We start from the raw sequence: 12376 nt of genomic DNA, 5'->3' as shown, positions 1-12376 counted from the left end.
TCCAGATGGCAACTACACTTCACCCTATACACATACCTTATCTCCTCCAGCCTTTTCCACCCAGGTCAGAAATCTTGGGGTCACCATGGATAATCTGCTGAACTACAAAAGTTTCATTAATAACACTATAAAAGAATGTTTCTTTAAACTTCAAATATTAAAGAGGCTAAGACCCCTCTTTTACTTCCAAGACTTCAGATATGTACTACAAGCAATCATATTCTTGAAGATAGATTACTGTAACTCTTTGCTGCTTGGTCTACCCGCAAACACTTTGAAACCTCTTCAAATGTTACAAAATGCCACTGCGAGGATCCTAACTAAATCTAACAAAAGGGACCACATTACTCCCATCTTAAAGAACCTTCACTGGCTCCCTATCAAATATAGAATCATCTATAAAACCCTATCAATAATCCACAAAGTCATCAATAACTCCACTCCAATTGACCTCACCATCCCTTTACAGCTTCACTCCACCTCTCGTCCGATGAGACTAGCACAGAGAGGCACGCTAAAGGCCCATCCTCTCAAGACATCACTAAGTAGAAGAGCTCTTTCCACCGCTGGCCCTAAACTTTGGAACTCTCTCCCACCAGACCTTAGAATTGAACAATCGGCACCCACCTTTAAAAAGAAACTCAAGACCTGGTTGTTCAACCAAGCTTTCTCTTAATCCTAATCCCAATAACCAAGCTTTGAACTTCATGACGGTTGACATAATTCTCTACTTTGTCATCACCAGCAATTATATTCACTTTTCCTCAAAATATTTTGTATTTATTATACTCTCCTTGCTCTTTGTAAGTTATTATTATTATTTATTTTCCAAGTTCAATTTTTCCTTGTTCATTGTAAGACATTCTATATACTGTCAATTTAATTGTTGTAATGTAAACCGAAGTGATTAGTAACTTTGTTACCAGAACTTCGGTACATAAAACTGTTAAATAAATAAATAAATAAACAACCTCTCTGGCTTTTAAGAACAGGGGCTCACCATATGAAATTTGCAGACTAGCCACTTTGTCCTCTTTAGACATTTGTTAAACATTACTGTCTACATCATGACTACTCAATTCAGGGCACATTAAGATCCTCAGTCCTGAATTCAATTAATCGGTACATCTTATCTTGCCCAATTTCAGTTAAAAAAAAATATGATTTTCTTACTGAGCTACGATATCCCAACATATGGGGCTGTTTTGTGCATATGTCTTTGATATTTATTTATTTATTTATTTATTTATTTATTTAACTTTATATACCGACTTTCAAATTAATATCAAGGCGGTTAACAATGATTAGAATTTGCAGTAGCAGAATTCATAAAAACCAAAACTCGTAAAACAGGTAACTCACTAAAAATTACATAGTTGATTCAAATATAATAATAAGCTAAAAATAAATAAAATCCATTAGATTAAAAAACTTAAAACATAAAAACAAAATAAAAGTCTTAAAAACCTAAATTTTACCATTTAAGCCCTTCTAGCTACACCTCTATCTTTACCCTGGCCTAAACCTCGGCAGTTCTTGTCATGATTTACACCTAATTATCCCTCTGAACCCTTAGTATCTCCATTTATTATCCTATTAGCAAAGTAAGAGAAAGAAGGAATCAGTTGGCCTCATTAAAAGCCCGCTGAAAAAGCCAGGTCTTAATCTGCTTTTTAAAACTATTGATATTCTCCTCCAATCGAATATCAACCGGAAGGGAATTCCACAACCCAGGACCCGCCAGGGACAGTGCTCTCTCTCTAAAAGAACCCAAATGGGCTAATTTGGGTGACGGAATTGAAAGTAAAGCTTGCCCGAGTGATCTCAAATTTCGTACTGGGACGTGAATACGCAGGGATGCATTAAGCCATTCAGAGTTGTTTCCATATGTAGCTTTGTGAATTAGGGTAAGGCACTTATAGTGAATGCGAGACTGGACCGGCAGCCAATGCAGCTTCATCAACACTGGAGAAATATGGTCATATTTCTTTATGTTGGATAGCAAACGAGCAGCCGCATTCTGGAGAAGTTGCAGAGGACGGATAGTTGACAAGGATACACCTAACAGGAGCGCATTGCAGTAATCTAATATCTCGACATGTGGGACTGTTTTGTGCTTATGTCCATGGAGAAATCAAAGTTGCATACCTGTGACAGGAATTCTCTACGGACAGCACAAAACAACCTCACATTCCTGCCCTCCTTCCAGAAGTTGAGATTTACTGAACTCCAAAATGTACTGTTTCAGCTGAATACTTCCTGAGGCAAAGTAAGACGGTAACTCTGCACAGGAACCTTCGCACGTGCGCCTAAAGTTTTTCTAGTAACTTTGGAGCTAAGGAAAACCCTTATTGGTATGTGCTGGCGCTGTCGGCGAGGTCACCCAATATGTGTGGCTGTTTTGTGCTGCCGTCCATGGGGCACTTCTGTCACAAGAATGCAACTTTGATTTCCTAGCCCAGGGTTGGCCAACTCCTGTCCTCGAGAGCCACAAACAGGCCAGGTTTTTAGGATATCCACAATGAATATGCATGAGATAGATTTGCATGCACTGCCTCCATTGTATGCAAATCTACCTTAAACCTATTTATCGTGAATATCCTAAAACCTGGCCTGTTTGTAGCTCTCGAGGACAGGAGCTGCCCACACCTGTCCTAGGCCTTCCATCGCTCCACACAGCTGAAAACGGGAGGCGTTCCTTCTAGCGCGCCGCAATAACGACGTAAAAACGGCGCGCGCCAGTATGGAACACGTGAACCGAGGTCTGACAGCTGGCCGCTAGGCAGACGTGTCAACTCCGAGCGCATGCGCGCCGAGGGGGGGGGGACGGGACCGTGGACAGCGCGAGTTTGGCTACTCTTCTGCGCAGGCGCGCGGGCTGATTCCGAGTGGTGACGCGCCTCTTTGGAGGCGGGCGTAGTAAGGAAGATGGCGGGTGCCAGGCTGGGCCGGAGGGTCTGAAAGAAACACGAGGAGGGGGGTTCTTGTCCCTGTCGGTCATGGCGCGCCACAGGAATGTGCGTGGATACAACTACGACGAAGGTAAATGGGGTGAATAACAAGTAGCAGTAGCCGGGGAGAGGACCGGAGTCCCTGAAAGAGGCCTCCTCCTCCTCCGGTTCTCTGATGGTGTTGAGTATAAGGTGGTCCAGGAGCCCTGAACCATGCGCGCCCCTCTTATTTCCAGCGGACGGGATGGGTGAAATGCTTGTGTTTTCAACGTATTAACGGGCTCTTCCCAGGTGCTGTAGAAGTACTGCATGCTCGCAAATTGCTGGGCATTAGCTGGTGCCTCTCAGTGTTTTTGTTGTGTGCATAGCGTGAGGGGTTTCAGCCATGGTCTGTTGGGTATAATCGTGCTCTGTCACATATACTAATATCCTTTTTAATGTTAACACTGTGCTCTCCCGTGTGATGAAAGCCAGAGGTAATGGTTGGGAGTTGCTACCTTGGGTGGGGCTGCAAGTTCAATAAAATACTTGCGGGTTGCTCCAAGTTCCACCCATGGTGGGAGGTGCAGTATTAACACATCAGGTACATCCCTGATGATCAGCAGTAGATGTCACTTGGTATCTCATGCCTTGGCTCAGTAGCCATTCTATAAGAAGAATTTATCAGAGCAAACGTTAGACCATGTGTGTTGCTGTGGCTTTAGAACTTTCAGCTTGGCTGGGGAATTGGAATGGAGTGGTACAACAGACTTCTGGTTGTTAGGTATGACTGATGTCACAGAACCAGCTGCTTTCATTATGCTCGATGACATCACAAAGGCCCAGACAGTTACAGTCAGGCTGAAACATTATTTCAGATTGTATGTAATGATTTGATTAGGGTGACCTTTAGTAAGTGATTCACAATGTCCTGAAATGATACAGTTACATGCGGGCCGATATAGTAAAAGTTGCGGGAGAGCCGGCGAGCGCACAGGCCAGTGTCCGGGGCACACGATTCTGTATTGGCCCGTATGCAAATGAGGAGCTGCGGTAAAAGCAGGCGCTAGGGACACTAGCGCATACCATACGCCTCCTTTTTGACAGATGCGGCGGCTGTTAGCGGGTTTGACAGCCGACGCTCAATTTTACCGGCGTCGGTTCTCAAACCCGCTGACAGCCATGGGTTCGGAAAATAGACGCCGGCAAAATTGAGCGTCTGTCTTCCAACCAGGGGCCACAGGCAGATTTTTATTTATTTTTTTAAATTTTTAAAAAATTTTGGGGTCTCCTACTTAATATCACTGTGATATTAAGCCGGAGGGTATACAGAAAAGCAGTTTTTTCTGCCTTTTCTGTACACTTTCCTGGTGCTGGCCGAAATTAAAATGTGCAGCTTGGCTGCACATTTTACTTTCTATATTGCGCGGGAATGACTAATAGGCCCATCAATAAGCCTTTGCATGTTGCGGGCGCTATTAGTTTCGGGGGGGTTGGCCGTGTGTTTTCGACGTGCTATTAGCCCTTACTGTATAAGGGATAAAAATAGTGTGTCAAAAACGCGCGGCCAAACGGGGGCTTACAGTGCGCTCAGCCTGAATGTACTTTACTGCATCGGCCCAATGGTGAATTGCAGACGAGTTTGAGATAAACAAATGGAGCAGATTTTAAATTGACACCTATGTAAAGAGGTATAGATTCTATGTTAGTCCACTTGAATGCAGGGAAATAAAGGAAATCAAAAACAATACCTGAAGGAGAAAGGAGCATGATGAACATTTTATTTCAGAAATGTATAGTCCACCTATCTACCATTCTAGGCAGATAACATATACAAACAATTAGACAAAGCCAAAAACTTTGCTTTCCTAATTTAATTAAGCTCTACAAATACAGACGATGATGTCCAGTGCTTATGCGTATTCCAGAGGGTAAGACTTAGAAGTGAGCTTGAAAATGAGATGTCATGATAGGGGAGATGAAGAGAGGAGAGGTAGTCGAGCAAGGCTATGAACACACTGAAAGATTAACAGTTTATAGGTTTGGTATTTAATGAGGAGTTAGGATGAATATCAAAAGGTTCCTTCAAAGGCAAGAGTCCTAGACTTCAGGAAAAATGAATTTTATTAAAATGAAAATGTAGGGGAAATAGAAGAGCAGTTGGCAAAACTAAAAGGAGATACTATAAGGGTAACTAACCTTTTTGTTAGGAAAGTAAATAAAGGAAAGAGGAAAAAGAGGCCACTGGTTTTCTAAAGAAGTAGCTGAACAGGTAAGGGAGAAGAGATTAGTGTTCATAAACAGCAAGAGATCACAGAAAGAGGAAGTCAAGTGCTATCTGGAAAAGCTAAGAGGAGCTGGGAAAGTAATCAGGAATGCAAGCATTGAAATGGAAATAAAAATAGCAAATATGGTAAAACGGGACTTTTATTTTTAGATATGTTAGTGATGGAAGGAAGTGCAAGAGTGGCATTGTGTGACTCGGAGGTGAAGTGGAGGAATATGTAGAAGCTGATGAGGAAAAAGCAAAATTGCTTAACAAATGTGTCCAGTGTTCACTGTGGAAGGAGCAGGACCACATTAAACAAACACAAATAAGATCGCAAGAGAGGTAAAACTCAATTGATTTTCAAAACAGCGTATTCGTGAGGCACTAACTAAACTTAAAGTAGATAAGGCAATGGGGGGTCATTGAGGTAACTTAGAGAAGTTCTGGCAGCTCCATTGGCTAATCTTTTCAATTCTGCTTTAGAGTTGAGAATAGTTCCAGAGGACTGGAGAAAGGCAGATGCAGGTTCCTAGTTATAAAATTGGAAGTAGGCTGGTAACTACAGGCTGGTTAGTCTGACCTCTGTGGTGAGCAGATTAATGAAATTGCTGCTAAAACAGGAGAGTGCGGTTTCTGAAATCCAATAGATTTATTGATCCAAGGCAGCATGGTTTTACTAGAGATAAATCTTGTCAGACAGATCTGATACATTTTTTTTATTGGGTGACCAGAGAGTTGGATCAAGGGAGAGTGCTAGATGGTAGCATACTTGGCTTTCAGTAAGGCCTTTCACATGTTTCAGCACAGGAGACTTTTATAAATAAATTGAGTGCCCTTGGTATGGAGCCCAGACTGGGTTAGAAACTGGCTGAGTGGGAAGCTGAGTGGGTTAGAAACTGGCTGAGTGGGAAGCAAACAGAATGTTGGGAATTATTAGAAAGGGAATGGTGAATAAAACGGAGAATGTCATAATGCCTCTGTATCGCTCCATGGTGATACCGCACCTTGAATACTGTGTACAATTCTGGTCGCCGCATCTCAAAAAAGATATAATTGCAATGGAGAAGGTACAGAGAAGGGCTACCAAAATGATAAAAGGGCTGGAACAGCTCCCCTGTGAGGAAAGGCTGAAGAGGTTAGGACTTTTCAGCTTGGAGAAGAGACGACTGAGGGGGGATATGATAGAGATGTTTAAAATCATGAGAGGTCTAGAACTGATAGATGTGAATCGGTTATTTACTCTTTCAGATACTAGAAAGACTAGGGGGCACTCCATGAAGTTAGCATGGGGCACATTTAAAACTAATCGGAGAAAGTTCTTTTTTACTCAACGCACAATTAAACTCTGGAATTTGTTGCCAGAGGTTGTGGTTAGTGCAGTTAGTATAGCTGTGTTTAAAAAAGGATTGGATAAGTTCTTGGAGGAGAAGTCCGTTACCTGCTATTAAGTTCACTTAGAGAATAGCCACTGCCATTAGCAATGGTTACATGGAATAGACTTAGTTTTTGGGTAATTGCCAGGTTCTTATGGCCTGGATTGGCCACTGTTGGAAATAGGATGCTGGGCTTGATGGACCCTTGGTCTGACCCAGTATGGCATTTTCTTATGTTCTTAAGTGACAAAGGTTAGTGGTAAATGGAGTTTACTGAGATGAGGGGGGGGGGCGTTGCTAATGTGTTCTTTAGGGATCGGTCCTGGGACTGGTTGTTTTCACCATTTTTGTGAGTGACATAGGGTTGTTGGAAAGGTTTCTCTTTTTGCCAATGATACCAAAATCTGGAACAGGGTAGTTGGCCAGGAAAGTGTGGAAAACATGAGGGAGGGCTCTAGCAAAGTTTGAGGCATGGTCTAAAGACTGGCAGGTGAGATTTAATGCTAAAAAAATAAAAAGACCATATGGTTCATCTAGTCCGTCCATCAGGCTAATCTATCTAGCCCTTACAATTCCCATCACTCCCTCAGAGATCCCCGGCATTTATCTTACGCTTTCTTGAATTCAGATACTGTCTTTGCCTTGACCACTTCCACTGGGAGGCTGTTCCATCCATCCACAACCCTCTCTATAAAGAAATATTTCCTAAGATTACTCCTGAGTATACCTCCTTTTACCCTCATCCTATGACTCCATTTTCTGAAGCCGCCTTTTGAAAGAGGCTAGCCTCCTATGTATGGAAACCTTAAAGATATTTAAATGTCTATCATATCTCCCCCATCACGCCTTTCCTCTAGAGTAAAAAATTGCCATGCTACTGATGCAATTAATAGCAGTGGCTATTCCCTAAGTAAACTTGATTAATAGCCGTTAATGGACTTCTCCTCCAAGAACTTATCCAAACCTTTTTTGAACCCAGCTACACTAACTGCACTAACCACATCCTCTGGCAGCAAATTCCAGAGCTTTATTGTGCATTGAGTGAAAAAGAATTTTCTCCGATTAGTCTTAAATGTGCTACTTGCTAACTTCATGGAATGCCCCCTAGTCCTTCTATTATTCGAAAGTGTAAATAACCGATTCACATCTCCCTGTTCTAGACCTCTCAGGATTTTAAACACCTCTATCATATCCTCCCTCAGCCGTCTCTTCTCCAAGCTGAAAAGTCCTAACCTCTTTAGTCTTTCCTCATAGGGGAGCTGTTCCATTCCCCTTATCATTTTGGTTGCCCTTCTCTGTACCTTCTCCATCGCAACTATATCTTTTTTGAGATGAGGCGACCAGAATTGTACACAGTATTCAAGGTGCGGTCTCACCATGGAGCGATTATAGAGGTATTTTTCGTTTTATTAACCATTCCCTTCCTAATAATTCCTAACATTCTATTTGCTTTGTTGACTGCTGCAGCACACTGAGCCGACGATTTTAAAGTATTATCCACTATGATGCCTAGATCTTTTTCCTGAGTGGTAGTTCCTAATATGGAACCTAACATTGTGTAACTAAAGCAAGGGTTATTTTTCCCTATATGCAACACCTTGCACTTGTCCACATTAAATTTCATCTGCCATTTGGATGCCCAGTCTTCCAGTCTTGCAAGGTCCTCCTGTAATGTATCACAATCCGCTTGTGATTTAACTACTAACTAACTAATTTTGTATCATCTGCAAATTTGATAACGCCACTCGTATTCCTTTCCAGATCATTTATATATATTTACACTTTCATTTACACTTTCGAATACTAGAAGGACTAGGAGGCATTCCATGAAGTTAGCAAGTAGCACATTTAAGACTAATCGGAGAAAATTCTTTTTCACTCAACGCACAATAAAGCTCTGGAATTTGTTGCCAGAGAATGTGGTTAGTGCAGTTAGTGTAGCTGGGTTTAAAAAAGGATTGGATAAGTTCTTGGAGGAGAAGTCCATTAACTGCTATTAATCAAGTTTACTTAGGGAATAGCCACTGCTATTAATTGCATCAGTCTATAACATATACCAATACAAGGGATGCTTGTGTCCTGGTATTACTTATGTACGGTGGCTATTGTTCAAGGACAGCCAATTTTATGGGTGTCCTTCTTTTTAGCCCCGTCTATTAATCTTTATTATCCAAAATTCAATGTAGATTTTCTATTTTGTCTTTTTCTTTTTTATCTAAAAAGATCCCCTTATCTCCCCGTTTTATGAGGCGACCCGCTACTTGTTTGTCAATACTTATCAGGACATCCGTCTCAATTGCTTCTCGAGGGGATCACGTCTGCCTGCCCGACATGGGCCATGTTTCGGCACTCTTGTGCCTGCTTCAGGGGCTACGGGGGGGGGGTTGTGCTGTGTCCTAAACAGGTACTCGATATCTGTTAGTTCTCCAGCTATAAAAATAACACAGTTAATTCTCATCTTTGGACTACTGTAGCAAACTTTTTCATATACCAATTACACATTCAAAAAATACTTACTGTCATGTTGATAATGTTCCTACTCGTGGCCGGCGCCTACCTTCTGTGTCTGGGGCGCGCTCGCCTATGCCACTTTTTATACTAACCATGGGTCCACACCCATTGATTTCCTGAAACCTGACACCAATCAATCTGATTAAGATCACCATAGTTAGCCTCGGTTTCAGGAAATCAATGGGTGTGGACCCATGGTTAGTATAAAAAGTGGCATAGGCGAGCGCGCCCCAGACACAGAAGGTAGGCGCCGTCCACGAGTAGGAACATTATCAACATGACAGTAAGTATTTTTTGAATGTGTAATCGGTATATGAAAAAGTTTGCTACAGTAGTCCAAAGATGAGAATTAACTGTGTTATTTTTATAGCTGGAGAACTAACAGATATCGAGTACCTGTTTAGGACACAGCACAACCCCCCCCGTAGCCCCTGAAGCAGGCACAAGAGTGCCGAAACATGGCCCATGTCGGGCAGGCAGACGCGATCCCCGCGAGAAGCAATTGAGACGGATGTCCTGATTAAGTATTGACAAACAAGTAGCGGGTCGCCTCATAAAACGGGGAGATAAGGGGATCTTTTTAGATAAAAAAGAAAAAGACAAAATAGAAAATCTACATTGAATTTTGGATAATAAAGATTAATAGACGGGGCTAAAAAGAAGGACACCCATAAAATTGGCTGTCCTTGAACAATAGCCACCGTACATAAGTAATACCAGGACACAAGCATCCCTTGTATTGGTATATGTTATAGAATTATTATTGAAGGGAAGAGGTTGGTTGATGAACAATTAATTGCATCAGTAGCATGGGATCTTCTTAGTGTTTGGGTAATTGCCAGGTTCTTGTGGCCTGGTTTGGCCTCTGTTGGAAACAGGATGCTGGGCTTGATGGATCATTGGTCTGACCCAAAATGGCAATTTCTTATGTTCTTATGAACAAAAATGGACTGCATGGTAGAGTTGCCAGAAAAAAAAGCCATTGTTGCACCAATGCCACAAAACAGCCAGCTTACAATATGCCAAACAGCACCTAGAGAAGCCTGAAAACTTCTGGAATAAAATAATTTGGTGTAATGAGACCAAAATTGAACTTTATGGTCACAACTATAAATGCTATGTTTGGAGAGGAGTAAACACCATCCCTACTGTGAAGCATAGAGGTGGATTTCTGCTGTTTTGGGGGGATGTGAGCTACAATGCCATAGGGAATCTAGTCAAAATTGATGGCAGGGTAAATGTAGCATCTTATCAGAAAATATTAGAGGACAGTTTGCATTAATCAGCCAGGAAGCTGCATGTGGGGTACACTTGGACTTTCCAACATGACAATGATCTGATACATAAGTCCAAGTCGACCCTTCAGCGGCTGCAGCAGAAGAAAGTGAAGATTCTGGAGTAGCCATCACAGTCTCCTGATCTCAACATCATTGAGCTATTTTGGGGATAACTCAAACGTGCATTTCATCTTAGACCGCTAAAGAATTTACATGATCTGGAGGCTTTTGACAAGAGGAATGAGCAGCTGTTTTTTGTGTGGACCCTTGGACTGAGGTGGAGAGGATGGAGCCCTGCTAGGAGAGGCAGAGGCCTAAATGGATCTTTCCCTTTACCAGCCTATGTTCCCCTCTGGTTGAGCTTTTGAGTGCCTGGGCCAGCAGGTTTTAGGTGGGGGCTTCAGCCGATGATCTGAAGGTCCATCACTGAAGCTGGGCCATGCAGGCAAAGTTGTGGGCAAGCTCAGGTCAAGGCTGGTGGCAGTCCAGGAAGGTCCAGTGGTCGGGGGCAGGCGGCGTTCAAGGAAGGTCCAATGGTCAGGTAGTGGTCGGTGGCAGGTGGCGTTCAGGGAAGGTCCAGTGGTCAGGCAGTGGTCTGTGGCCGGCGGCGTTCAAGGCAGGTCCAGCGGTCAGGCACTGGTCGGTGGCAGATTGTAATGAAGAAAAGTCCAGGCAGCAAGCCAAGGTCAACACCAGATGTCCGTCCAAGGGAATGTGTCTTATCTTCCTCGTGAGGTCAGTAAGTGCTTCCAGAGAGGTGGGCAAGATTATCCTTAATTTGGGCGAGATGCCTTCAGAGACAATGGGAAGAAGACAGTCTTCCTGCTAATTGAGCTCTAAACTCAATGGCACACTCTGCCAGCATTCTGGTACCTTGCCAGAGGTGGAGTAAATCAAAACTCATAATAGTCATACGAGCGGGATTCTCAAAAATGTTTTTAAACAGCTCCGTGAACTGTTGCAAGTTCTGCAGCAATGGATCTGTCCACTCACATAGGAGAGAGGCCCTTGCTAGGGCTTTCATGTTCAAAAGAGAGGTTATATATGGTCTTCTGTAAGTTGTCGGGAATAACAGCACTTGCAGGGTAAAGTGCATCAGGCACTAGTTCATGAACCTCTGGAATTGCTTGGCATCCCCAGCATACCAGGGCGGGACCGGCAGTTGCGGGATATGATGGTCGGTGACTGATAGTGGTGCTGGTACTGCTACTGGTGGAGGCGAAGTGACAGATATGGTCGGTGTCTAAACACGCAGTGAGACAACTCGTGTCTACGACTAGGAGTTCCAAGGCTGTCTGTATTGCCTGTAATTTCTGGGCTAGGCCAGGAATGGCCTTTAATGCAGACAGGTCCACTGGATCCATGACCCTGGTAATCTGCTATGGGCGTGGACCATTGGATTGAGGTGCTGTTGGTGCAGCCCTGCAAGTTCCCACTGTTGGCTGGCAGAGTTCAGAGAGGCAGAGGCCCAACTGGAGTTTCGGCTGTACCAGGCCATGTTCCCCTTTGGGTTGAGATTTTGGGTGCTAGGGCAGGCAATTTTTAGGTGGGTGCATCTGCTAATTTGAAGGACTGTCATTTGAAGCTGGGGTGTGCAGGTGAAGTCAGCAGAGATTCAGGAGGGTCCAGTGTTAGGCAGTGGTCAGTGGCAGGCGGCGTTCAAGGAAGGTCCAGTGGTCAATGGCAGGCGGTGTTGCAAGGCAGTCCAATGGTCAGGCAGTGATCAGTGGCAGACTGCAATGAAGTTTAGCTGAGGAAGCAAACCAAGGTCAACACATAGTATAACGTTCAAGGGTAAGCGAGACAGATAGGCAGGGCAGAGAGGCAAGGAGCAACACAGCAGGCAAGGCATGCCTAAGATCAGAAAACTGACCATGAGGGCTGAAGAATGAAGGCAGGAGCTGGAACTGCAGACAGAGGATAAGGACGCTGGGAGTGAAGACTGTCATTGAAAAGACAGAAATGGAAAGACATGATGCTTGTGCAACTCACCCTGCTAACAAAGCAGACAGACCT

The 12376-nt window shown here is 43.5% G+C and overlaps 1 protein-coding gene across 1 annotated transcript in view; it reads left to right on the top strand.

Annotated features, from left to right (window-relative positions):
• Nucleotides 1-2852: 2852 nt before the first annotated feature.
• Nucleotides 2853-12376, top strand: part of HBS1L (HBS1 like translational GTPase) — a 300920-nt gene continuing 291396 nt past the window's right edge. The window contains 1 exon segment of the mRNA XM_029596612.1: nt 2853-3042. Coding sequence (XP_029452472.1) covers nt 3000-3042 — 43 coding nt within the window. The 5' untranslated portion in view covers nt 2853-2999.

This window comes from Rhinatrema bivittatum, chromosome 3 (assembly GCF_901001135.1).
Source record: "Rhinatrema bivittatum chromosome 3, aRhiBiv1.1, whole genome shotgun sequence".
In the NCBI taxonomy this organism is placed as follows: domain Eukaryota; kingdom Metazoa; phylum Chordata; class Amphibia; order Gymnophiona; family Rhinatrematidae; genus Rhinatrema; species Rhinatrema bivittatum.
This window is presented reverse-complemented; position numbering and strand designations above follow the sequence as displayed.